The sequence below is a fragment of the Geospiza fortis genome, unplaced genomic scaffold (genome assembly GCF_000277835.1).
Source record: "Geospiza fortis unplaced genomic scaffold, GeoFor_1.0 scaffold237, whole genome shotgun sequence".
In the NCBI taxonomy this organism is placed as follows: Eukaryota; Metazoa; Chordata; class Aves; order Passeriformes; family Thraupidae; genus Geospiza; species Geospiza fortis.
In genome coordinates, this window is record NW_005054319.1 from 2692342 (window position 1) to 2717336 (window position 24995).

General features: G+C 48.6%; 1 protein-coding gene across 1 annotated transcript in view; it reads left to right on the forward strand.

The window, feature by feature from the left end:
• ADAP1 (ArfGAP with dual PH domains 1) overlaps window positions 1-24995 on the forward strand; it is a 50576-nt gene that overhangs the window by 20525 nt on the left and 5056 nt on the right. Inside the window, exons 4-6 of the mRNA XM_031056519.1 lie at window positions 1819-1901; window positions 22660-22772; window positions 23637-23783. Of these exons, the coding sequence (XP_030912379.1) occupies window positions 1819-1901; window positions 22660-22772; window positions 23637-23783 (343 nt within the window). The remainder of the gene's footprint in view (window positions 1-1818; window positions 1902-22659; window positions 22773-23636; window positions 23784-24995) is intronic.

Sequence of the window (24995 nt, forward strand, 5' to 3'; positions counted from 1 at the left end):
GCAGCGGGGGTTCGTGCTGAAGCCGCTGACGTCAGCTGGAGCTGAGGGTGGTGTGAATTTTCTTCCTCCCAGTTCCATCCCTCATCATCTTGCTGAAAAGGTCCAAGTTTGGCTTCAGTGATAACAAGCTGTCCACAGCAGCTGGCCAGGGAAAATTGCAAGAATAGTCAATTAAAGTATTTGTGTTTATTTTATGATTAAGTTTTGGTAGCTCTGCTGATCAGTGACAGCATTATAGAGCAGGCATTTGGGTGGATGTTTGTGGATGTCAGATCCAGAAGAGGCATCCAGAAAAGGACCAGAAGAGCCCCCTTGGGTGCTGGATGGGGTTTGAGCAACCTCATGGCAGGGGAGTTGCAATTAGATGGTTTTAAGGTCCCTTCCAAGCTTTCTGTGAGTGTACAAAGTGCCCCTGAAGCTCCTGAGGGTGGGATGCAGCCAGAGCAGAGCACAGGATGGCAGCAGAGGGGAGATGGGTGTTCAGAGCTCACAGTCAAACTTGGCAGATGTGTAACAGCCAAAGATCAGCCATGGAAACAGCAGCAGAAGCGCAGAGGCAGATTTGGTGCTTTGTTTGTATTACAGCAGGAGCTCACAGAAGATTTTGGGGGCAGGGAAGCTGTGCTGCTCCCCAAGCCTTGGGGAGAAGGCTGGTGCCCCAGCTGAGGAGCTGACACAATGGGGGAACAAAATCTATGTAATTATTTCCTCCTTTATTGCCAGGAAACCAATCGCAGCCACAGTTCTCATTGGATGGTGTCTTGCAGATTTATTGAATATGTTTGCTGTACCTGCAGATGAATTTTTATAACCAATGTTGGTATGTTTATGTTCTTTGAGCATTCCTGGGATGTGGCTGCTGAAAACATTTGGTTTGCATAATCAGCAAAAAAGAAAAGGTGATTAAGCATATGAATAGTTTTCATTGGCAGAGAAGTTGATGTGTTGAAATGTGATGATTTTACAAAACACACTCAGTGCTGGGGGATCTTTTGCTGTCTTCAGTGTAGGCAGCTCCAAAATGTCTGCTGTGAAGCTGGGATAACACATGCCTTTATTTCTGAGTGTGATCTGGGCTATTTAGGGTTCTAGGGCAATTAAGAAATAAGTTCAGTTAAAAATGGTTTGAAGCAACTTCCAGCATATTCCAGATCAAAAAGTTATTTCATTGGTTCAAGCACTCATGCTGAAATAAAATAGCAAAAAAAAAAAATTGTAATCTTTAGGGTATTTTTTCCTTTTTGGAATTTGAGGTCTTAGTGTATAAATCATCGCTATTATTTCAGTATTAAAAGTAAAGGACATTTTAATCATATTTGCTGCCATGCATCATAGACTGCTTTCTTAAACATGGCAGTATGGGCTGTGAGTTGGGAAGAGCTTGGCCAGATGGGTTTTCAGCACCTTCTGCTTCTATATTGTTAACTTCAGGGCAATAATGTCTCTTTTGTATGTGGTTGGGATTTTTCATTTACTCGCCCTGTTCACTGAAGAATGTGGCCTGACAAAATTAAGTCTAAAATGGTTCATATACTGTGGGAATTTTTTACAGAGGCTGATTGGGTGGGTGGGGACAGGCTCTTCTGCTAAATCTGTGCATTTTTTAAAAATAAGTTTCCAATAAAATTGGATGTACAAGGAAATGATTTATTGTTGTCCAGCTGTAAGCAGAAGAAACCCTTGACTCCAGACTGTACAATGCAATTTTTGGAAGACTTTTAAATCACACTTGTGCTTTCATTGAAGAATTAATAGTTATGACTTTTTTCTTAGTGTATCCTGGACCATGTTTCCTTGTCTCTGTATTTTTTTTTCCAGATTACTGCGGGAGCAGTGGATCAGAGCCAAATATGAACGAAAAGAGTTCATCCACAGTGAGAAGCAGGAGCCTTATTCTGCAGGTAGTGAGAGACACTTTTGGCTGATAGGTTTTTTATGTCCAGCACCTTCCATGTTCTTCCTCTCTGTTTATATGTTCTTTATGTTGATTATTGCCCATATCTCATTGAGTAGAAGTAGGTATGGTCTTTTGCACAAGATCCTTCCTTGTCACTATAGGACATGAAATAACACAACATGGACACGCTGCTCTTTCAAGATAAAAGAGAGTTTTTAAATTTCTGACTCTAACATTTATAGATTTCCAGAAGTGTCACCTCTCCAATGACACTGGACAAACCAACAGTCCATCAAATTTCTCCTCCTCCAGAAAAGAATACAAAACAATCAGTTATTTACATAAAGCATGTGAGAAAGTTCGTTACGAGAATGTAAACATCAGAATGCTTAGAAAAACTTAAAAAATCAGGGTGACACCTCCTGGCATTCCCTATATTTGATTTGGATTATTGGGAGTTTGGATACCTGATGGAAACAAATCAGTTATCCAGATTCTTTCTGTTGACTTCCACGGGCTGCTCACCAGGAGCAGGTCAGGCCAAGCACCAGTGGCTTTGTTTCTGGAGCAGGGGGTGTGAAGCTGGATTGAAAGCTGGAGATAAAAGGTGTTGTGTTTGTTTCAGAGCTCCTTTCAGAGCTCCTTTCAGCAGGTGACAGTGGCCTTGCAGGGGCTGGGATAGCAGAGCCGTGAGTTGGGTGATTCTCTTGCAGAAAAGCAGGATTTGAAGAGGAGACACAGAGCTCCACTGTGTTTGTTGTGTTGGCTGCACCAGCATGAAAGTGCATGAAATTAGCTGGGTATTTCTTTGCTATATGTAAGTGGCATTTAATTTCTTCTGCATATTAAGTAGTTGACACCAGCTATGTGCTTGGATGGCTCTGGGATAATTTTATTAGCAAAGATCGTGTTACAGATTAAAGGTTAAAATATTATTTTCATGATGCTTTTCAAGACTAATAATATGCAGGTAGCTCCAGCAGTTTGCTGTTATGAAAACCACAATTAAATTCTGATCTCATATATTCTCAATTTGTGTTTTGAGCATTTCAGCTCTGCTGTATTGTGTACATGAGGCACACAGTGTGTGGGGAGTATCCATATTCATAGAGAGTACATTAGGTGCATTTTTATTTTAGATTTTTATAAAAGCTGTCTGCTGGAGTCGGATGTGTTCTATTAGCAATAAATAGTTTGATTTCTTAGATAATTTTTGAATGTATCTGCCAATGTGTGTATAATACCCACCCAAGAATAATGTTTCCAATTTCCACCATGCAACTTCTGGATATAAAAGCTGGGATTCAACCAAGTACTTGAGGAAAATGAATAATTTTAAGCACATGATGAGTCCTGTTGACTCTGAGAAGAGTGTGTACCTGGTTAAAGTGAAGTAGGTGCTTCAGTGCTGTGTGGGAAGAAGGGCAGTGTGTTCTGAGCTCTCTGAGAGATATTATAAGAAGAATTCAAAGGGGGGTTTATTTTAGCAGCGTATTTTGTAGGTGTTCTTCAGTAATGTGGCTGCATAATATTTAACTGCATGCTGAAGTGATAGGGTTTTCTCACCTCTCTTTGAAGTTCAAAAGCCATTAAATACAGAATAGAAGAGAAGAGGGTGAGCCATTTTCAGCGAGCAGGGCTCTGGGGAGGAGGAGGGGAAGAGAAGCAGGCTGGTGGGCATCATGTAAGTGGTGTGGAAGTGATTTTAGGTTTTGAATTGCCTCTGAGAATGGCACTATCTCCAAAACCCACCATAGGAGCCACTCAAATGGCCTGGGATGTCATTTTTTGGTTGTCCTAGACAGTAAATTCCAAGGGCAGCTTTGGCCAGGTGGCTCCTCCTTAGGGAAACCAGGTTGAAGTTACAACGAAACAAAGCTGGGGATGCACACACCAAACTCCCAGTGCCAGCTTTCCCCTCCTGCTGCACCATCACAACCCCAGGTGTGGCTGTCCCCCTGTCCTTCACCCTGTGCCAAAAAATGCTTCTTCTTCCAGCCTGTCCTGCAAACCAGCTGCTGATGCAGTTTTCAGCTCTCAGGCTGGGAGCTGGATGTGTCCTGAGAAGGGAGCCCAGGGAAATCCCTGTGTCCAGTGGGAAGGCAGCACTCTGAATGCCACACCATCATTTAGGTTGTAAAGATCATGGGGTCCAGCATTGACTCAGCACTGCCAAGGCCATGTCCCCAGCAGAAGTGTCCCTGGGTGGGTGTGTTGGACAGTTCTTGTCCCATTCCAGTGCCGTGGGGCTGTTCTGTCCCTGTGCTGCTCACACTGCTGGGTCTCCTGTGCCTGCTCCTGCCGGGCTCAGCACAGCTGGGGATGCCACAGGGGCTGGGCTGCTGCTTTTTTCCACTGACCGGAACTGTCTGTGAACAAACCAAAGTGCCACCAACACCAGGGTGTCCTCCTGCCCACCCCACATCCAGTTGTGTCTCACTGGGGTGTTCCTCTATCTCTGTTCCTTCCTGATGCTGTCTCAGACCATTTTTTCCTCACCCTCCTGAATTCCCTGGAGCAGTGTCAGGTTACCAGTTTCTAAGCATGAAACATTTTGTTGCTAATAGAAATGTCAGTATCCATTTTCTCGTGTTTGCTGGAAGATTTAATTCCATTTTCCAGTCCCAGGGGCTATTTTGCATTCTGATGTTTGTTCAATAATTGCATGAAAAATAAGAAAATGCTATATTGGAATAGTTTTGAGCAACATCCTTTTCCAGGCAGCCTGATGGAACCCTGGTCAGAAATTCAGTGTCTTTCAGAATATCCTTTGGGGAGAGACTGTTTGGAGCCTGTAGATGCCAGGCAGAAGCTCTCACAGCATTTCTCCTGCCAGACTCAGGAGAAATGAGCCTGGGGACAGGAGTGTCAGATGTGCAGGTCAGGGCTGACAGAGTCGTGCAGGGAAGCCTGGCAGGAGGATGCAGCAAACTGGGCAGGGGGGATGAATCGGAGGCACTGTGGGATGCAAAGCCAGCAGCTGCCCCAAAGGGTCTTGCCTATCTCCCAAACTGCTGGGAAACCTCTGCCTCAGGGGATACAGAGTGATGCCAGGTAGCAGGATCAGATCTGGGAAACAAAGACATTTCCCACGTGCAGGAATCCCCAGTGTGGGCAGTGCTGAGCATTGAAACCAGCTCTTGAGCCTGGCTGTGGATCCCTGGGTGCTGGTTCAGTGCCCAGATGAGATCTCCCCACTTGGGGATGTGCAGTCGCAGCCACTCACCCTCGGTGGGAGGCTCTCAGGGTTTCTGTGGTCGAGGTGACCCCAAGGTGTTGGAAATTCTCTTTTCTCAGCCCTAAGATCGAATAAGGAGTCAGGATTCCTCAGCTGTGGTTTTCAAGGTTGTTTACTCCCTGTTGTCTATAATATTGTTTTTCTGATCTGCTGAGATCTGTCCAGCAAGTTGGTCCGTGGCACACTGACTGCCCCAGAGGTGGTGTTATCTTTTTATACTAAAAACTACGTGTACTTTATTTACAATAATTTTCCAATACCTATCACCTATGTTAGACAGTGTATTTCTGCTCCTAACCAATCCAAAAGTACCACCATCACCCAGAAGATGGAGGCTAGGAAGAAGAAAGAAGAAGGACAAGGCATGGCCAAATCCCTCCAACTTGGCTTCTGAACCCCCCTTCTAAAAACCCTAAAATTCTATTTTTCTACCTTGAGACAAACTAACTAATTCTGCCTAAACTCTCATGGCTTGCAAATTCTCATATAAAGTTGGTAATTTTTTTCCACCGGTTAAAACCAAAGGCTCAGGTGTCTGACTCTGTGCCAAGGTCTCTGAGCCCCTGGCCAGGGCAGCCAGAGCAATGTCCTGGGTTCTGACAGGAGATCACAGTGGAAACTCCTACAAGGGAGATTTAGAGTTCCTTGCTCCCCTAGGAAGCCTTGGAGCACAGGCCCATGTGCTGTTCCCAGCTTTCAGCTCCTCTGCCCCGTTAGTGTTTCAGACTGATGGTTCTGTTGTTAATGAGAATATCAGCACCATTGACTGCAGAGCTCAGATGGTGCAGTGAGATCAGTCAAACTGTGATTAAATGTCTCAATGATCCACTATTGATTCCCAGAGACATCCTCTTATACATTTGAGCTCTTCATTCAGCTGTAGTATGAGCTAAATAATTTGTTTGCCCCAGCCAGACTTCATGAAACAAAACATTATTTACACCCCAGCAATCCTAATTAACACCATGGCCACATCCCTTTCTCTAGCAGTACATTTCTTGTACAACAGCACAGAATGATGCCAGTCTTGAGACTCTCACACTAACGTGGTTCAGGTTGGCTTTATCCCTTCTGGTAAATGAACTGGCAAAATTACTGTCAGTCTCCAGCTAATTGTCCCTCCTGAAGGAGTTTAATGGGGCATGGGTGCTGAATTCTCCTGGAAACAGGGGACAGCTGTAATTGCCATCAAAGTCTGGATCTGTAACTCAAGGCAATTGCAAGGTTTGATAAATTTTAAAAGTATTTTGATCAGTTTTAGAAAGCTTGGTTGTTTTCCACTGCTTTTGATGGATGGCAGTTATGGCAATGCTTCCCAGAGGGCCTGCTGAAAGTTAGTTCAGTTGGGTGCTCTTGATTTCCCTTAATCAAAGGGATTTATTTTAACCAAGGGAGAGGAGGAGGAACAAAAGGGAACAGTATTTGTGGGGCTGGAGCACTGTGACGAGAAAAACTGGTCAAGGTGCAGCTGCTCTGATGCATCTCAGGCTACAGATGAGGGAATGGGAGTGTGGCTGAGAACAAAAGGGAATTGTTTGCCCTTTGAACTTTGACTGCTTTCATTCATTGGTCTTGGGAAGCTGGGGCTCCTCAGCTGATAAAAATTGTCACAGATCCCATGAAAGTGTTGGAGGAATCCAGATTTGCACCAGGTGAAGCTTTAAACCCTGTCCTTGGGGGTGGAAGTTGGAGGACTGGGATTATTTGACTGATTATTTTTATCCACAGATGGGTGGGATGACTTCTTGGGTTGCAGAGTAAAATAATGTGGTGCTACTGCAACCAGAGGTGGCCTGTGAGCTTCCACTGGAGCTGCTGAGAAAGCTGGAACATACAGGCAAAACTTGGGGCATATTAGCAAAACCAGTGATGCTTTAGGCTCTGTTGGATTGTATTCCTGTATTTGTAGTGCTGTGGGCTGGACCATGTCACTATTCAGGTGAGCTGGGGTTTATTCAGGTAGCATTTCTCTGGAGGTGCCTGTTTGCTTGTACCATCTTCTGTCAGCACCCTTAGGATTACTTGGCTTCTGTGTTGTTTCCTATTTGTCTGCAAATATGATGGCAAAATAAATTATGAGACATAAAAGAACACCCTAAAATAGTAAAATCTGTTAATGTGCACTTTCCATTCCATGAGGCTCTTGCATAATTTGGGCAGCAGTTTGAATTAATTTTCCCCTGCACTCACACAGTTGGAAGGAGCTCTGACTGCAAAGCACTGGAGAAAACACAGGGGACATAAAAATGTCCTTCCCCAGTGTGAGGAACAGACCCTTATTAGCTCAGTGTGACCTGCAGTGATGTAATGCAGTTTATTTTGGGCCTCATCAGACAAAACAGTGAGCAGTGTTGCAGTTCAAATCCAATTATTTTAACTGACAGACCTGCTCCTCTGCTGTCTCTTACCCCATTTCCTCCAGCTAGTGAGGAGCTGTGGGTGTCAGAGCCACACCAACTCTGCTCTGGGTTTTTTTCACAACCTCAAAGCAAATTACAGGGCTGAGCAGCACCCAGGGAGCAGACCAGGGCTAATGGCAGCCTCAGAGGACACGGGGTTTTCTGCACATCAGACAGCCCAAAGTACTGAGCAAAGAAATAAAGCATCAGCCTGAGGGCTGCTGGTGGCCTTTGCTGAGCCCTGAACACTCGTGGTGTTTCAGGAGCTGCTGCTGCAGGAGGGGTGTGAAGCCACAGGAGAACCATCCCCTCCCTTTGCTCTGCAAACAAACAAACTCTGCAGTGGAGCCCAGGGTGGAGTTGGGCTGGGGACAGGAGGGGTGGGGACACTGTGGGGGTGGGAGGGAGGATGGATGGATGGATGGATGGATGGATGGATGGATGGATGGATGGATGGATGGATGGATGGATGGATGGATGGATGGATGGATGGATGGAGACAGGCAGGGTCTTCTGATCTGGGGGTGCTGGCAAGAAGGTGAGAGTGCAGAGGGCTGCAGGCTCAGGGGAGCAGGGCACCTCCTGTGCAGTGTGCAGGGTTTTAGTGCTGCACAGGTGGAGCTGGGGTGGAGCTGTGGCTGCCCCACAGGGGTGTTTGTGTTTTCCCCAGGTGCTGTCACATACACAGGCTTACCTGTGCCGGGGAATCACTGCCCTGGGCTTGGGGCAGCTCCTGTGCTGCAGGGAAGGACAGTTGGACCAGGAGAGAAAAGGGTGCTGGTGAGGAGGTTTAAAGAAATAACAAAGTCCCCCTTCAGGGCACTGCAGCAATGTGAGGGTTGTGGCAACAGAGTGTTCCCAGATTTGGGCTCCCATGAGAGGTGCAAGAGAGACAAAGGTGGGTTGTGTTGTTGGGTTTTTTTTCCTGTTTCTTGTGCTGGTTTCTGCTGTCTGGAAGTCTTTATGTGGAACACTGCTCCATCCCACTGGACCTGCTCATGGTCAGAGCATCAGCCCTGTGGGAGTGACTTGATAAGGGTGAGACAGAGCTGATGTGTGAAACCAGCTCCTTGCAAGTGGGGACAAGGGCTGTAAGTCCTTCCTGTAGCATCCTTTAACTGCTGACAACTGGATCTGCATCTTAAATAAGAGAGTTAAACCAAACCCCTGTTGCTGAGGTGTTGTCAGCTAAATCAAGAGCTGCTTTTAGCCCTGGGAAGGGTTTGAGCCAGCTCATGTGTGTGGTCAGGATGGTAGCCAGCTGCCATCTCAGCTTCTCTCATGCAGACCAGCAGGAAGATTTAGTTCACTGTTGTTTTTTCCCCTAGTGCAGCCCACATCCTTGGCTGATGTTCCCCTTTATGTTTCCAGCAGCTCCAGGGCAGCTCTCCTGGCTTTTCCCAGGTGAGCGTGGTCAGGGTGATGCTGTGCTGAGCACTGCACAAACACAGAGCAGGATGGGGCTATGGCTGGGGTAAGGTGGGAGCAGGAGAGCCCAGCCCCTCACAGAAGGAGAGGCAGTGCCCCACCACAAGGGTGGTTCTGAGGATGAGGATGATTTTTTAAATTACCCCATTGCTTTATAAGTGAGAAAGAGAGAGGAGTGTTCAGCAACTACAGGAGCCACATCTGGCTGAAATGATCTGAGATGCTGAGAAGCCAGAGGGGGAGATGGATGAGCAATGCTCACAGAAGCCTTGGTTCCTTAGGAAACAGAGCTCACAGGAGCAGTAAGAGAAACCACGAGATAAGAGCAGCCGTGTGGAGGCTTATCAGCAGCATCTCGCTGGGCTTTGTGCAGGCGCCGTGTGCTGTGAGGGAGCACAGTGGTGCAGAGCAAGGTCACCTGCCTGGGTGGCCTGGGTGTGCAGGAGCATCCCCCTGCTCTCCAGGGGCTGGGTGGCATTGCCTGGTTTGGGGATGGTGTGTGTGAAGCAATCCTCCATCATTTCCATGCTGTGCTGGTGTGGGGCAGGGCTGGGCCTCCTCTCTGACCTGACAAGGCACAGAAATACCTCAGCATCGTTTGGTTTTCCTTTACCCTAAACCTCTTCTCTCTTCCCCCAGTTCCTTATGAGCTTACATCATCTCCTTGTGCTAAAAATGGCCTTTGGGGTGGGAGAGAAGCTGTGGCTCTGCCCACCCTTTGTTCAGGGGCTGTAGCACCAGCCTGGGGCAGCCCCCACCAGTGTCCTGGTGTCCGAGTGTCCATGTGTCTGGGTGTCCAAGTGTCCATGTGTCTAGGTGTCCGAGTGTCTGGGTGTCCCAATGTCCAGATGTCCAAGACTGGAGCAGCTCCACCAGCTTGTTGTCACCAGTTTTGCCATGGCAGCTCAGTTTGTAAATGGGCCATGAGTGCTCTGCTAAACAAAATCCATTTCTAATCCTCACTGCCTGCTTGGAGTTTGGGGCAGTGCTGGAGTCTTTGCAGGGGTTGTGATCTTTGTGCTCCTGTACTCAAATCCAGAGTTTGGGGCAGTGCTGGAATCTCTGCAGAGCAGTTGTGATGTTTGTGTTCCTGTACCCAAAGCCCTGGCCCTGGAGGTATTTCTGCTGAGGGCAGTGAGGTTTGAAATGTCACTGTATAAACACCAGGTCACGTTGGACTCTGAATACCACAGTAAAAGCTTTAGTGCCACGTAATGCTGTGAATTTATAAATGGCCCTGAACACCCTGTCTGTGTTAGGTGTGTGTAAAGTGAATAGTATCATGCAAATAAAGAGTTTATTTTCCCCTCATTCTGCTTTTTTGCTGGCATGTTTCCTGTAATGCCAGTGACTTGCCTCCTGATTTACACCATATATAGAAATGCAGAAAAGGCCTAATTATAATTGGCTCTTCTAACATTTTGTGAGTTGAACTTCTGAAAATACTGGTTGCGTCTTGATCCAAAGGTCTGAGATTTTCAGAAGTTTCTGTGAGTGTAAATCTCTATTTGACCTCAATGCAGATGTGGCTGATGGGCAAACAGCTGTCAAAAGCTTTAGCCAGCCTTGATCTTAGTCTGTGGAGAGGAATTTTCAATATAGAGAAATAAGTTAATTTATTTCTACTTAATAACCTCCAAAAGAAGTTGCTGCTTGGCTCTGACTGCTTTTTAATGTCACTGTTATCTGATGCTAGTTATAAAATGGATTAAATCCTCTTCTGATGCTTGAAAGGCTCAAGCATTAGAGCAGGGCTTTGAGAGAAGCTCCATAATTTTCTGCTCTGCCCCTCACTGATGGGAAGCTCTTGTTTTTGTGACTCAGGGCAGCAGCGTGCATCAGGAGGATGTGGCTGTCACAGGATCTGTGGAGCATCCCTCACTGTGGGATGCTTTTTTGTGCTGTCTTAGCCTCTCTTTCCAATCCCTGTAAGAAGATTCCTCATAGACCTAGAGATGGAAATAAAAAAGTAATAGCAGCATGGTTAAAAAGCAGCAAAAATCTGATATTTTGTGGAGAATTCATGTTGGCTTTTGCATAGCAGAGGTGTGGGCATGGAGGGGGAGATGCTTTTGGTCGGGAGTCATGGCACCAGTTCCCTGCAGTGCATCTTGGTGCTTGGTGTGCTAGGATTGCATCAGTGGTGCCTTCTGTTAAATCCATTTCCAGTAAATTCCCAGCAATTGATTCCTGTATTTGGCTGAACCGAAGCACCAGGTTTGGCTCTCACTGGATTTTGGCAAAACCCTGTCACAAATCTCTGCCCTCAGTCCTGCCCTTGTCTGCAAGGCCCTGGCTGCAGGGTCCCAAAGTCTGGCTGCATTTCCCTCCTCCCAGCTGGCACCAGGAGCAGCTCCTCTGCTGGGCAGGGGCACCCAGGGCAGCTGAATGAGGGGCTGATCTCTGGACAGGCAGATTTGGGCTGAATGAGCAGCCCAGGGATGCTGCACCTCTGGCAAGGACCTCTGCCCTGTCCCAGTGCCCCAGAGGATGCAGTGGTTTGGCATCACAGCCAGGCAGGGATTGTATCAGGGAATTTGGCTTCTTGGCTGGGTTTTGCAGCCTGCTGTGAGCTTGGTGCTGGGCAGGTTCTGCTGATGCTTCTCTTTGTGGTCGTTGGAGCAGTGGGGAGTGTGGCAGGGAGGGATGCAGGGTGTCAGGCTAAGTGGCAGCAGGGCTCTGGTCCTCTCCAGAAAGGATGCAGCCTCCACTGTTGGCTTTTTAAAGGAGCATTTTAGCATTTCAAGGATGCTCAAGAGCGTTTTGGTTTTTGTTTTGCTCTGAGTGCTGTACAGATGCCCCAAAAAGCAGCCCCTGCCCAGAGGTTTCCATCAGAGGGCTGGGGCTGGGAGTGCCTGGTGGGAATTGCAAACCCTGCAGTTCTCCCAGCCCAGCACAAGGTCACTGGAGGCTGCTGTGCTGTTGTCAGGAGCGGGTTAAAGCACGAGCATCCCTCCAGGGAGCAACCTTGCCTGGCACAGAAACCTCCTTCTCCTGCTGCCCAGCCACAGAGCAGCTTCTGTTCTCCAGCTCTGCCATCAGGAGGTGGAGCCCCCCTACCCAGGTCTGAGCTCCCCTGGATGGGTCTGAGCCCCCTGGGTGGGTCTGAGCCCCCTGGGTGGGTCTGAGCCTCCCTAGATGGGTCTGAGCCCCCCTGGGTGGGTCTGAGCCTCCCTGGGTGGGTCTGAGCCCCCCTGCTCCCCCCTCACCTGTGCAGCACTTGGTGTGTGTCAGGTGTGACCTTGGCAGGACCCCAGTGGGGCTGTGTGCAGTCTGCCATCCATGCCTTGGCACTTGTGCTGTGGGTTTTGGGTACAAAAAAGGGGAATTAAGGCCTGATTTGTTTTTGGTTGGCTTTTTTTTTTCCCAAAACCTTTTGTCTAATAGGGAGGAAGAGTTTAAGATGAAAGGCTCTGGAGAAAGATTGAAATGGTTGAAGGAGGGAAGTTTGCAGAGCAGTGTGTTCAGCTGAAGCAGATGGGACCCCACTGCTGATGCTCAGTCTCCTTTTCATGTCTTCCCAGTGTAATCCTTTATGCATTTAACATTGCACAACTCCATGTCAGGACTTGCTCCAAGAAACCTTTCCCCATCCTCTCCTTGGAGGTTTGAGGGAAATGCAGTCACTGCTTTAAAACAAATGACTGCTTCTTCTTCTGCCTTGCTGTGCCCTGGCACTGCTGCCATGGGAAGTGGATGGGGGGAGATGCTTTGCAGGTCATTTCTGCTCTCTGCAGCCTCACCCAGAGCAAAGCAAAATCTCACAGAGTGAGTGAACAAACATTGAACCAAATTGCCTTGGAGGGAAATGGATCCATTTGAAAAAATCCACTCAGGTAACCAGGAGCAGATCTGAGCCCCAGCCAGACTGGCAGCAGCCTCTGCAGCATCCCCAGTGGGTTTGGGGAGGGCTCTCCTGCCTGTGGTGAGTCCCAGCCTTGCTCCCTGTCAGCAAATTCACAACACAAATGCTGTAAACACCAAAGAGGGCTTTGCTGCAGTACAGACAAGGCTCATCCAAGGGCTGTTTAACCAACTAAGCTCGGGAGGAGGATGCAGGGGGAGATGACAGCATGGTTTTTGTCTCACCATTATTTTTTCTCATGCGAGGGCTGTGGCAGGGACTTTCTCCCATGCCAGATGCGCTGACATTTCCACAGGACTGGCATCATATGAGCAGGAGCTGGAGAAGCCTTTCAGGACTGTTTGGAAATGCTGATTCAGACCTGGTGCAGACCCCTCTGAAGGAGCTCTGCCGCCTCCTGGGGCTCTGTGGGAATCAGGGGAAGATGCTGCACCACTCCCCAGCCTTGATAAGGATACAAAGTCGCCACCAAAAGGCAAAGGAGAGGGCTCCACATGCAAAAGCTTGTCTTTTAGAGTTAAATTTGGTGCATTTTTATTTTTTTTCTATCTCTCTGAGCTATGGCAAGAGGCCAGCGACTGCTGTTATGCTTTCCAGGAAATCCATGAACATTGCAGTGACAAAGTGATGGGGCGGTGATGGATCTTACAGATAGCTGCTGTAGGAAGAAAAACATCTAGCAAAGAGAAAAGCTCTGATGTCTTCAGCTCCCCTAAAGCAGAAAAGCATTTAGGCAGCCAAAAATTGCAGGTGAGAACCTGTGGGTCCGAACTTAGGGGAGGAGAAGCAGCCGGCCCTGGGAGTGGGGGGAGCACCACTGCGAGCTGAAGCTGGATGCTCACAGCTAGTTCAGCATCCAGATGTAATTTTAACAGCTGGTTCTGTCAGGCTGCCTTCAGCATAGCTCTGATCCAAGCTTCTATAATTAGCCAAGGAGCAGCAGCTCCCGTGCAAGAAGCGCGGCAGCAGCGATGCTCGGTGCAGGGGAAGCAGAGCAGAGTGGGTGTGTGAGCCTTGCTGAAAGGTGTAAGGGCTGCCCCATGACATTTTAAATAGTTGGGGGTTGGTCTTTTGTTGTTTTTTTTTTTGTTCTCCATCTAAGGGTTTTGTGCAAAATGTTTTGTTAGGGTTCCCCCCCCCCTCAGAAAAGCACACCTAAGAAATGTTGTTTCGTTTTGTGTCATCCTGTAACAGAAATATTTACATTTATCAGCTCAAATCAAAAGCATTGGATTTGTGGTTGGTTGAATTTGCTGAACTAGTGCAGTTTCTCCTGGGTGAGGTGGTCTGAGCCCCTCCAGGCTGTGGCCTCTGAATGTGCTGCCTGTGCTTTGGGCTGTGCTCTGGGTGCTCCCTGGGGATGCCCTGAGTGGTTCCCAGGAGAGCCAGTCCAGCTGGTGAGGACAGACTATAAGATCAATGAATGTGTGAAACACCCCAACTATAATTATCATGATTCAGTCCTGTCCTTGAGCTTTCCCTGTTTGAGGTCAACCAGCTTGAATTAGTGTATTTTGATATTGCTCAGGCTGCCTGTTCCTGTAATCTTGAGTTTTTGCAGTCAATAAATGGACCTATACCAACTGGAGACAGCTGAAGAGAAGTACAAGGCTTTGTTCTCAATGTCTTGGATTATAAACATTTAAGGAAAGAATAGGAGAATCATCCCTTTGTATTTTCTGTGCTTTATGAGGGTAGTTCTTGGTGCTCCATGTGTTTCTCAGTGATTTTACACTGTGCACATTTCACATTCCCTAGTAATGACACAGGACCAAAAAGCTGGGGCATCTTTCTTCCACTAATGAGAAGGGAGCGGCCAGGAAGCAATAGGATAACAAAGAACATGGGAATGGCTGTTTTCATGGCAACTCATGGTAGCTTAATTCAATTTCTGCTACAGAAAGATCTGTTTCACTCTGGAGACCTGGGCAGGGCTGGGCAGTTTCTGTCTCTCACCAGATAAAGAGCATTCTCCAGGGTGAGGTCATGTCATTTTCTGGAGTTTGCCAGAGATGCAGCTGAGTTAGATCAGCCTCAGCTCTGAACCAGAGCATTTGCTGATGCTTCTTTCTTGCCCACACCAGCCCACACCCACCTGCATTTTCCCCCTGTAGTGAACTCACCCGAGTTTTCACCTTGAAATCTCTGGTGCAGCAGTGGAGGAATTGTACACACCCCACTTCTGGGATGCTTACACTGAAATGGGACAGGGAGGTGCCTCCCCAGCTAAATGGGACTGGTTTTACAAATGCTGCTGCTGTTGAGGTGCAGACACAGCAGCCACCTCCAGTTTCATAACCAGGGCAGCCCCTGAGGGACACGGGCATGGCAGTAACAAACAGCATATCCCCAAAATACCTAAAAGACAATGAGGCTGCTCAGCAGGGATGGAATTTCAAGCTTTCATGCATTGCAGAGGGTGGAAGAAAATTTTAGCCTAGCTAAGTCAGTGGGAATTTTGGTCGGTGATTTATTGGGACAGAATTTAGCCTTGATTTATATAATTCCAGGAGTTCATTAAGTGGGATTATGCTGCTCCAGGGGATAGGAGGTGATAGTTCTGGAAAAATCAAGGTGTGCAAATGTCCTTGTGCAACCTGGAGGTTGGGGCTGTGCTGCCAAATGCTCATTCCTTCATAGCACAGCTGCCAGAGCATCATGTACCAGCTGATTTCTGGGACAGCTGCAACACCAGCAGCCAGGGCAGAAATGAGTCCTAAATTAAAAAATTCTCCTTTCCTGTATGAAGTTTCCACTGTAAATGCATTGAACACTCAATAAAAGACATTCAGGAGCCAACAGCAGCACTGCAGCAGATCTGCTCGAAGCCATTTGGATTTCTGTTCAAAGCAGAAAAAGAGGAGTGCTATGTGTGAGAATGGCTTTCCATGATTTGTGACAGTATGGAAATGCTGCCTGCGTGGGGGAATGCTTTATTCCAGGATGCCCCAGAACACAGAGTCCTAAAGTCATCTAAAGTCTGTGGTGAACTTCTCTGCTGGCTCCTCTACAGCTCTGTTGGGGTTTTAAATTCATCTCATCGTTGCTTGGACTGATCTGTGTGAGCAGCTGCCCAGGCTGAGCTTTTATTTATTGGTGTGGGGAACAGATCCATCAAAAGCTCTTCAGGCTCAGAGACTGTTTTAGCCTGATCCCTAGGTGTGGTTTGAGGATGCCTGTGTGAAATCCAGACCTTCAGGTGGCTCCTGGTGCTCTGGAGGTGTTTGAGCAGCTGCAGGTTGGTGAATCCCACTGGGGTGTGTGAGGGGGGTGCCAGGGTTCCTTGTCCTCTTGCAGTCTCACCTCTTGGCTTTCTGCACGTGGGGCTGCAGGTGGGTTCTCCCTTGCCTTGCAGAGGCAGGACCAGCTCTGTGTGGGCATCCCTGGGCAGGGGGATGATGCTGTGGGATGTGGCAGAGCTCCTCCAGGTGTGGGGAGGGAAGGCTGGGGGACATTTTCTGAGCTGAACCCACAGTGGCTGCAGTGAGGATTCTTTGGAGTGTTTATGTCTCACCCAAGGAGGATCCTTGCCCTGTGGTTTGGGAGTGGTTTGGCGCTCAGGATTCAGCTCCTGAGGTGAGCTGCTGCAGGATTATTGTGAGTTAGTGCCACATGCCTGCCCTTAAACCTGGCTTTGCAGCTGCAGCAGGCTCTGAGTGCACTGACTGCTGCTAAACGGGCTGAGCATCACACTGGGAACCTCCCACCTTTCATCTGCTTTTTATTACAACAGACTGGCTGCAAAAGAGCAAAACCTGAAGGTTATTTACCTGTAACAGGATTTTTTTTTCTCCAAGCAGCAGCAGCTCCCAGGTGGGTGTTGCAGGGATGCCACTCGAAGAGGAAGCATTTGATTTCCAAGTAAAATTAGATTCCACGTTCAATTCTCAGCAATGTAAGTGCAAGGCTTCCAGTAAAGACATTTTCTGTAGCAAGGGGTTGTAACATCTCCCAGCAGATACAATCAAATTGTGCTTGCAGCAGGCAGCTGTGGCCTTATCTTTATTATGTAAACACTTGCTCAATAATTAAGTTACCACGGAAGTTGTACTGTATTGATGGTCAATTATAAGATAAACTGATAAAGGGGAGGATGTGGCTGTCTTCTGTATTAAACCTGATATGCCTGCAGCAGGCAGGTGAGGACTTGGGAATTGTATAATTTGTATTTTCTCCTCATACTTGTTCCCACGCAGCATTTTCAGGGGAGGTGAGTGCTCACTGGGAGATCAATATCACTCTACCAAAAGAAGATTTTTCTCTGATGAGTGTCCTTTGCACCACCTTACCCTGCAGTTGCTTGCCCAGTGGCTGCCACCTCCTGCTGCTGTGATTTCCCATTTTTTATTTCACTGATGGCTTTCCAAGCTCTGCAGAGGCTGCTGTGTGTCCTGTTCCTGCTGCACTCAGTGGCACCAGGGGCAAGGTGATCCCACCTGAGATCCCTCCCCAGAGGATGAATGGCTCTGCTGATGTCTCTGTCACCTGAGAACTGTTCCGTGGGGAATCGAACATGTGATTAAAGAAACCAGTTAAAAACAGCTTAGGAAGCTGGATTAGGTACATGATCTCTTATTATGGCTCCTTTTAGCTGACAAGCCACTGAAAGAAGGGGGGGTCTGGATTACACAGAGAAACATCACACTTGACAGGAGTGTTTTCTGACTGTTCGGCTTAGTGGTGTCATGTACAATTTTAATCAGATTTAAATAGTGGCAAACATCACAGGCTTAATGGATTTCAGCTTTATTATTGGGGCTTTGCTTAGGAGCAATTTGGATTTTCAGCTGTGAGCCAGCAGTGCAAGTGTACTCACAATTAAGTGGGGCTGGAAGCCCGGGGATGGACCTTGCATTTCAATGCCCCATGCCTGTGTGGGGGCAAAGAGCTGTCTTCTTTCTGTCAGCCTCAGGGTCTGGATGTGCAGTTGAGCTCAGCCCCATGATCTTTCCACAGAGATGATGCATTTGGCTCCATTTTCCACGCTGGTCCCAGCAGCTGGGCAGCACCTTTTACCATTACAAAATCAAGATGACAATATCTTCTTGTAGTGATCTGGAGAATTGGTTTTCCATGCTTGGCTTCAGCCTTGGAGTTGTTCCTCACATGATCTAAAATGATCTCTGTCCACTGCTTTAGGTGTCATGGGTTCTTCTTGACCTTCCCGTGGTGAGGCTTTGTCTGGTCTCTGCTGGGCCAGTTTGGGGTGATTTGTCTGGAGGAAAAAGTCCCTGAGGACACTGACGCCTGCATTTCTACAGAGATGTGGTCCTGCCTCCACAATGAGTCTTTTGGGGTCTTTTTTTTTACATTGTGGGAGAAGATGCTGTGGAAGAAATCAGTATTGAAGGTGGTTTTGTAAAACAGTGTTGGCTTTGCTCAGAGGACTGGACCTGAGTATCAGAGGCAAGTTACCATATCAGGACCTGTTGGTCACTGAGGTTGGTCAACTGCTTGGTGCTCTGGGCCCTGCATGAGCAGAAAAAGTAGGAAAAAGGGAACATCAGCCGTTGCAAGTTCTCCTTTTATCAGTAAGGAGAAGTGTGTGTTCCTAGTCCTTTGTGTTTTCTGTGCCATCTCACACCACCGACCTGAGGTTTCATCTACTTCCAGCTCTGAGCTGAGCATTGGTGAGGATGTTTTCCCTCAGAAGGCCAAGGAGATGTCTGTACAACGTTATCTGAATCATCCACTAAATCCTGGCTTTCTGTCTGCTATAGCCATTCAAGCACTAATTGCCTTTGATTAAGTCAATCGTTTGCAGAGTGAGTGGGTTAATTGGGTATTGTGGAAGCAATCAATCTCATCAGCTGCTTGCATCCATAGCTGAAGTGACAATGCAGTGGGACAATAATTGTTTTATGAGCTCCTGGAAGGCAGCAGAGGCAGACTGGATGACAACATGAAACCCTTCTCTGTGAAATGGCCTTTTGGAAAGGTAATTTGGATGCTAAGTGCTCGTTAGGAGAGGACTGATTGATTAGGAGCTGGGAAACGTTGTGCCTCTAAAACCTGCACAAGAAGATGGTGTGGGTGTCAGGGTGCTGCACTTGGGAGTTCTTGGGCTCTTTGGCCTGGCTGGATGAGCTGTGAGGAGGATGTGGTGTCCTAAGTGGGGAGGAAAAGTTGTCTTGAGGAAGGTGAAGGGAGATCATTCCCTTCTGAGCCTGTGAGCTGGGCATGCCATCACCCACCCTGCCTTAGGTGCACCAAGCACTGACCTCACAGGGGTCCTGGGGGCTGGAGGATCACTGAGACTCATTTCCTGCTTGCTGAGGCTGTAATTTCCAAAGAACTGAACTGTGCAGGGGCAGCAGCAGCTCCTGGTGGCTCCTGACCTGGCCAGTGCAGGAGGGGAAGGATTTCCATCTCAGCATCAGGTGCCTCCTTGTGGGGATGCTGAGACATCTCCAGCATGGCAGTACCTGCACTGCTCAGTGCAGGAAATGCATTATCCAGAGATGGCTGCAGAATTATTGCAGGGAACTTCTGAGCTCCTCAAACAGGCAAAAAAATCAGGCAAAAAAAACCCAATCTGCTGGTGCTGTGCAGGGGAGCAGGGTGCAAGCTCTGAGGGATTTGAGGACCTGGACCGTGCTTGGATCTGGGGATCTGGGCAAAGAGTGATGTTTTCATTCCATGGGCAAACTTAATATTCCTTGGTTTATGACTTTTATTGGAATGCAAATTCTTGAAGTATGAAAGTTGAATTCATTGAGATGTCTTGCTTTGATGGTGCCTGAGTGCTGCAGGAAGAAATGTTACAACTTAGAGCAGTCAAACCATTTACACTGGCATGGCTAAACAAGTTGTTTTTGCAGCCCTATTCAAAGTCCAGTTTGTAAGGAAAATATAAAATATGCCACCTTCTCCATCCAACCCTCTCACTGTGGGCAGCAGGATTTATTTCAGAGGAATGCCCTTCAGACTCTTTGTTCAAAAAGGAGGTTGTGACACGGGGCCAGAGGGATGTGTGATGCCAGGGACTCCACACTCAGCTGCTCCAGATAATGATGCAGCTCCTTAACCTCTCAGGAAAGGTGGGCACACATGTCCAGCAAGTGCCTGTCCCCTGCCCTGCCCTAATTAACACCTCCCCGTGCTAGTGGAGCAGAGTGCTCAGCTCTGGCACTCAGAGGAGTGGCCATGCGCACCCTGCAATTATAGCAGCAGAGGGAGGGAGCTGGATTTGAATCTTCTCCAAGCTCTGAATCGGGGTCAATGCACTTGAACTGCTGAGAGGAAGGAAAAATGCCTTCTGCGGGAGGAGGTGCCCTGCCTGAACTCCAGGAAAACGTGATTCTCTTGGATTACATGCACAAATACATTTGTTTTGCTCTTATTCAGCCCTCCATGCTTTGTCTTGCAGTGAGACAAGAAGGCAAGAAACCACACAGTGGTGCATTTGTGTGGTGTTGGATACACTCAGACCTGGTGTTACCACAGCCCTAGAAGCATCATGGAAACAAGCAGTTGTGTTACCTCTTTCCAGGTGAAACTGTGAAATAAGGAGCCAAAGAAACCAAAGATCAGAGTTGGTTTTAATTCCCAGTTTTGAATGCCTTGATTAGGATGACAGAAGGAGAAGTCCATGCACGTTGGTTTTTGCAAGGCAGTGGATCTGATTGTCCTCCTTGCAGGAGGGGTTTTTCTTCTCTGAGAGCAAAGGGTAAAACTGAACAAGTAATTTTGGGTACTTCCTGTAATCCACATTCTCAGAGACCAAACCCCCATCATTAACTCAGCTCTGTAAGAGCCTTCTGAGGTGGGGAAGTAGCAATATGCCTCTTCTTTGAAATGGGGAACTTGAACCAAATGCTGGTAGAAGTCAGATGGAGAGATGGTGGCTACAGCAGATGTTCTTTATACAAAATCCTCTCCCTTGCCTCCTCTGCAGCCCCTCGGGCAGGGGAAGGCTGGCTGCACACCCAGGGGGTGCTGCCACTTCTGTGTGCCTGAAGGAGCTGCAGCCCCCAGCCCACCTGAGCTGGCATGGGCCATGCACTGTCTTCTTTGCAGTCAACCAGCCTGGTGCCCCTGCTTTCCTTGCCCCCAGAGTTTTGCTGTGGGGATGAGGTGGGTGTGGGAGGGGCCTTCCTGATTTTACCTTGGAAGCCACGTGCCAGGTCAGAAATGCCCACCTGGGCTGTGTGGCTGTGTCCTGTGCCATTTGCTGGCTGACATTGACACAGCTGCTTGGTGGGGCTCTTGCAGGAGTCACAGGTTGGTGCCAGGGCAGCCTGCAGAACAAAGTGGTTGATTTTGCTCCTTGGCACGTGGCAGAAGTGATGCAGGAAATGTGACAGCAGCAGTGCTGGCAATGTTAGTGGTATTTCTTTATCAGTCCTGCCCAGGCAGTGCTTTCTGCACTTGTGGTTGGGTGCTGGTGATCCATGGGGTGGTGGCAGGAGGTTGCAGCCCTCGTTCTGTGCCTCAGGAGAGGAACAAACCTGTTGGTGACACGGTGCTGTGTGGTCCAACACAGCAGTCAGGAGCTGTTGTAGGGCTTGTGGTCCTTCAGCTTCCACCTAAGCAGAGCAGCCCCCACAGAATCACAGAAGGATTGGAGTGGAACCTTAAAGATCATCCCATTTCACCCTGCCCTGGGCAGGGACACCTTCCACTATCCCAGGCTGTTCCAAGCCCCATCCAAACGAGCCTTAGACCCTTCCAGGGAAGCAGCCACAGCTTCTCTGGGCACCCTGTGCCAGGGTCTCACCACCCCTGAGGATCTGAGTGTGACCAGGTGCTGTAAATACAAAGCTGTTGCTAGGATAGTGCAGCACAAGGAAGAGAGGGTTTATTTTCTGTCTCCAATGCCCTCCAGTGTGAGATCAGTTCCCTGTTGTGCCTCCTGCAGTTTTGTTTCTCAGCACCTTCTCTGGCTGCTTTCACAGCCCTGTGGATCAGGGCTTTGAGGACACATCTTGCTGACACACAGTTTGCCTGGGGAGCCTGTGTGGGTTCATGTTGGGTGCAAGGGCTGTTCATGGTGGTTTGCACTGATGGGTGTTGACAGGGGTTCAGGTTTGGGCAGAGCAGAGGAGCAGCTCCTGAGGATGCAGCCCCGAAGGGAAGGAAAAAGAAAAAGAAAAGAAGCAAGCAAAAATCTGTACCAAAGTACACTGAAATCAGCAGCTGGCTTTGTCAGAGCAGCTGAAGGGATTGGCCTGGGAAGAGCCAACATGTGAGCCACAGAATGGGATAACACTTGGTTTTGCTGGGTTTTTGTAATTCTTCCTCGAAGTGAATTTGGATTCTGTGTTTTGGCACAACAAGTTGGAAAGAGAACATCAAAATGGTGAAATGTCCAATGTAAGAGGGCAGGGAGAGCTGGGTTTCCAGGCTGACTTTGATCCTGGCTCACAGCCTTGTCCTGGGCAGCTCAGCAAGCCTCTCTGGGCTTCCCTCTTTTCATGTACAGCTGTGATGGTGCCCACCTGCCAGGGTTAGCAATGCTTTGAGATCATCTTTGGTGACATGCAGAGTAATTTTATTCTCCATCCCTTAAATGCTAAAAAATCTGTGTTGTTGAGGGGAGCAAGTGCAATCAGAAATACCTGCAGCATCCTTCACCAATGCTGTGTTTGGCTCACCCCAGGACTGAGCTGTAGTAATGCAAGGGAGCCACTCCTTGGGTGTCAGAGTGGAGATGTCTGAGGATGAGAGCAGAGGGAGAAGGGCAGGTCTGGAGGAGAAGGGCTGTTCCTCATCACAACAGCCCCACACTTGGTTTGCTGAGTTCTGAAGTCTCAGTTCTTTTCTTTATCCCAATTCTCTTTTCAAGTACAGCACTTTAGCCCTGGCTCTCAGTGACTCCTTTCTGCTGCAGGGTACAGAGAAGGATTTCTGTGGAAGAGAGGACGTGACAATGGGCAATTCTTAAGCCGAAAATTCGTGTTATCAGAGAGAGAAGGTGCTCTGAAGTACTTCAACAAAAACGATGTGAGTACCTGGGGTTGCTGTCTGCAGATGGGATTGCAGCTGTGAGAGCATCCTGGAGCATGTAATTCCCAGGGCCCCAGTTTATTTTACAGTTTCCATAAGCTCTGATCCCCAGCTGCTCCAGGACAAGAGCTCCAGGCTCAGCTCACCCTCCCTTTAGTGGGGTTTGCTCTTGCTTCTCCACCACAGTCATGGAGAGGTGTCCCCCAAGCCCATTCACACATGCCTGCTCTGTTGCCCTTTAAAGTCCATAGGGCTTTTCTCCAACCACCAGCAAAGTTTTTCTCATCTGTGGCTCTGCATCATCCAATTAACGTGGGTTTCATATTGATGACAACTTTGTGATGAAGGTGTCACCACCTTGCAGTGGTCGCTGGGGTCTGAATCCTCCTTTGCATGGCATGGCATGCAATCCAGAGGGAAAGCTCCCTGGTTTTCTGTTCCTCCAGTGTCAAGCAGAGTCAGCAGCCAGTGGCTCACCTGAGGGGATGGGACAGGTGGGACATGGCGCTTCCCAGCCAGGTCTGTTGTTGGCAAAGGGGATAATCCTCCATCTTTTGGGACAAGGATGAACTATCTGTGGGTGCTGGAGGGTCACAAAGCACCCTGGCCTGTTAGTTAGCTGTCAGTTTTTGTATCCCTGCTGGGTTTTGCAGAAGGACAGAGCATTTTCCAGGCTGGCAGGAAGCGCTCGTTGACACCCAAGCAGGGTCTTGGATCTCTCATCAGCAGGGAGTTTTGTGGGCTAGCATTCAGGTGCTTTTAGCTAATGGCCTCAAATAGGCCCTTTTTCTGACCAAGTGAACTGTTTTTTGGTTTGAAAGCCACTTCTCAGGTGTTTGCTCACCCAGCTGTGTTTTCCAGGCAAAAGAACCCAAAGCAATTATGAAGATCGAGCACCTAAACGCCACTTTCCAGCCTGCAAAAATTGGGAACCCACACGGGCTGCAGATCACTTACTTGAAGGACAATAGCACAAGGAACATCTTTGTCTATCACGAAGATGGCAAGGTGAGGCCCTGGAGGTAATGAGGAGGTTTGGGAGCCAGCCTGTGGCACACCAGGCTCCAGCCAAGCTGGGATCTCTTGGAGGGTGGAAGGGCTACAAGATGCACAGCCAGCTGTGAGAGTGTTGTGTTCTTCCAAGCACAGAGGGTGGCAAACTGTCTTCTAAGTAAACAGATACAAATGGGAGGAATTGGAGATTTCTTGCAGCCTGGAGTAGAGGATTTTTCAAGGCAGGCTCCTCAGTACCCAGAGAAGGAGACAAGGGTGGATGGAGCATTGGAAGATGAGGGGACTCAGCCCAAAGACTTGCAAAAAGGGGAGCAAGCTGGAATGTAGGAGAAGCAGGGAACTGTTGTGGTTCTGCCTGTCTCATACTTCATAAAATGCAGATATTCATGTTTGTATTGAAATAAATCCCCTTGTTCAGCTGTCTCTGAAGGGAGGTGTGAAGGAGAGGGCCCGTGGGTCTGGGTTGGTCATTTGTGGGTCCCAGGGAGCTGCTCCCAAACTTCCCCTCCATGCCAAGTGCTGGTCAGCAGGTGCTTCTTTAGCCCAGCCCTGTGTCACTGGAGCTGCTCTCAGGTACTCCTGCTGCAATTTGAGCCAGACTGATGACCAGCAGCTCTTTAGTGGCAAAGTTGCATCGCACTGTTGTGTCAGAGTCTGTGGTTTGCTGGGCTTTGGTGGTTTGCACAGCCAGGCTGTGAGGGCTGCACTCAGGGCTCTGGGGTTTGGGTTTTGCTGCTGAGGTTTCTGCTGGGGGCTGCTGGAAGGAGCTGTTGCTGCTCCCACGCAGGGCAGGATGTGCTCTGATGAAATCTGATCATGACCCTGCCCAATTCCTTCCAACTTCCCTGAATTTGGTCTGTCTCCTTGGCTGCACAAGGGCTGCAAGAAGGTGAACCCCCGGGGGTAAACTCCTGCCCTTTGGGGCTGGAGGCTGCCCTGGGACTCCCCTGTGGTCTCCTGCTGCCCTTTGCTCCCTCTTGGGCTCCCCCAGCAGCCCCAGTGTCCTCCTGCACCCCAGAGGTGCTGCCTCTCCCTGGTCTGAGGTGGTGGAACCTCATTTAGACTCCTTCTTACATTTCATAGAGTCACAGAATGGTTTGGGTTGGAGAGGACCTTAAAGCTCATCTCATTCCACCCCCTGCCATGGGCAGGGACACTTCCCCTATCCCAGGCTGCTCCAAGCCCCATCCAGCCTGGCCTTGGACA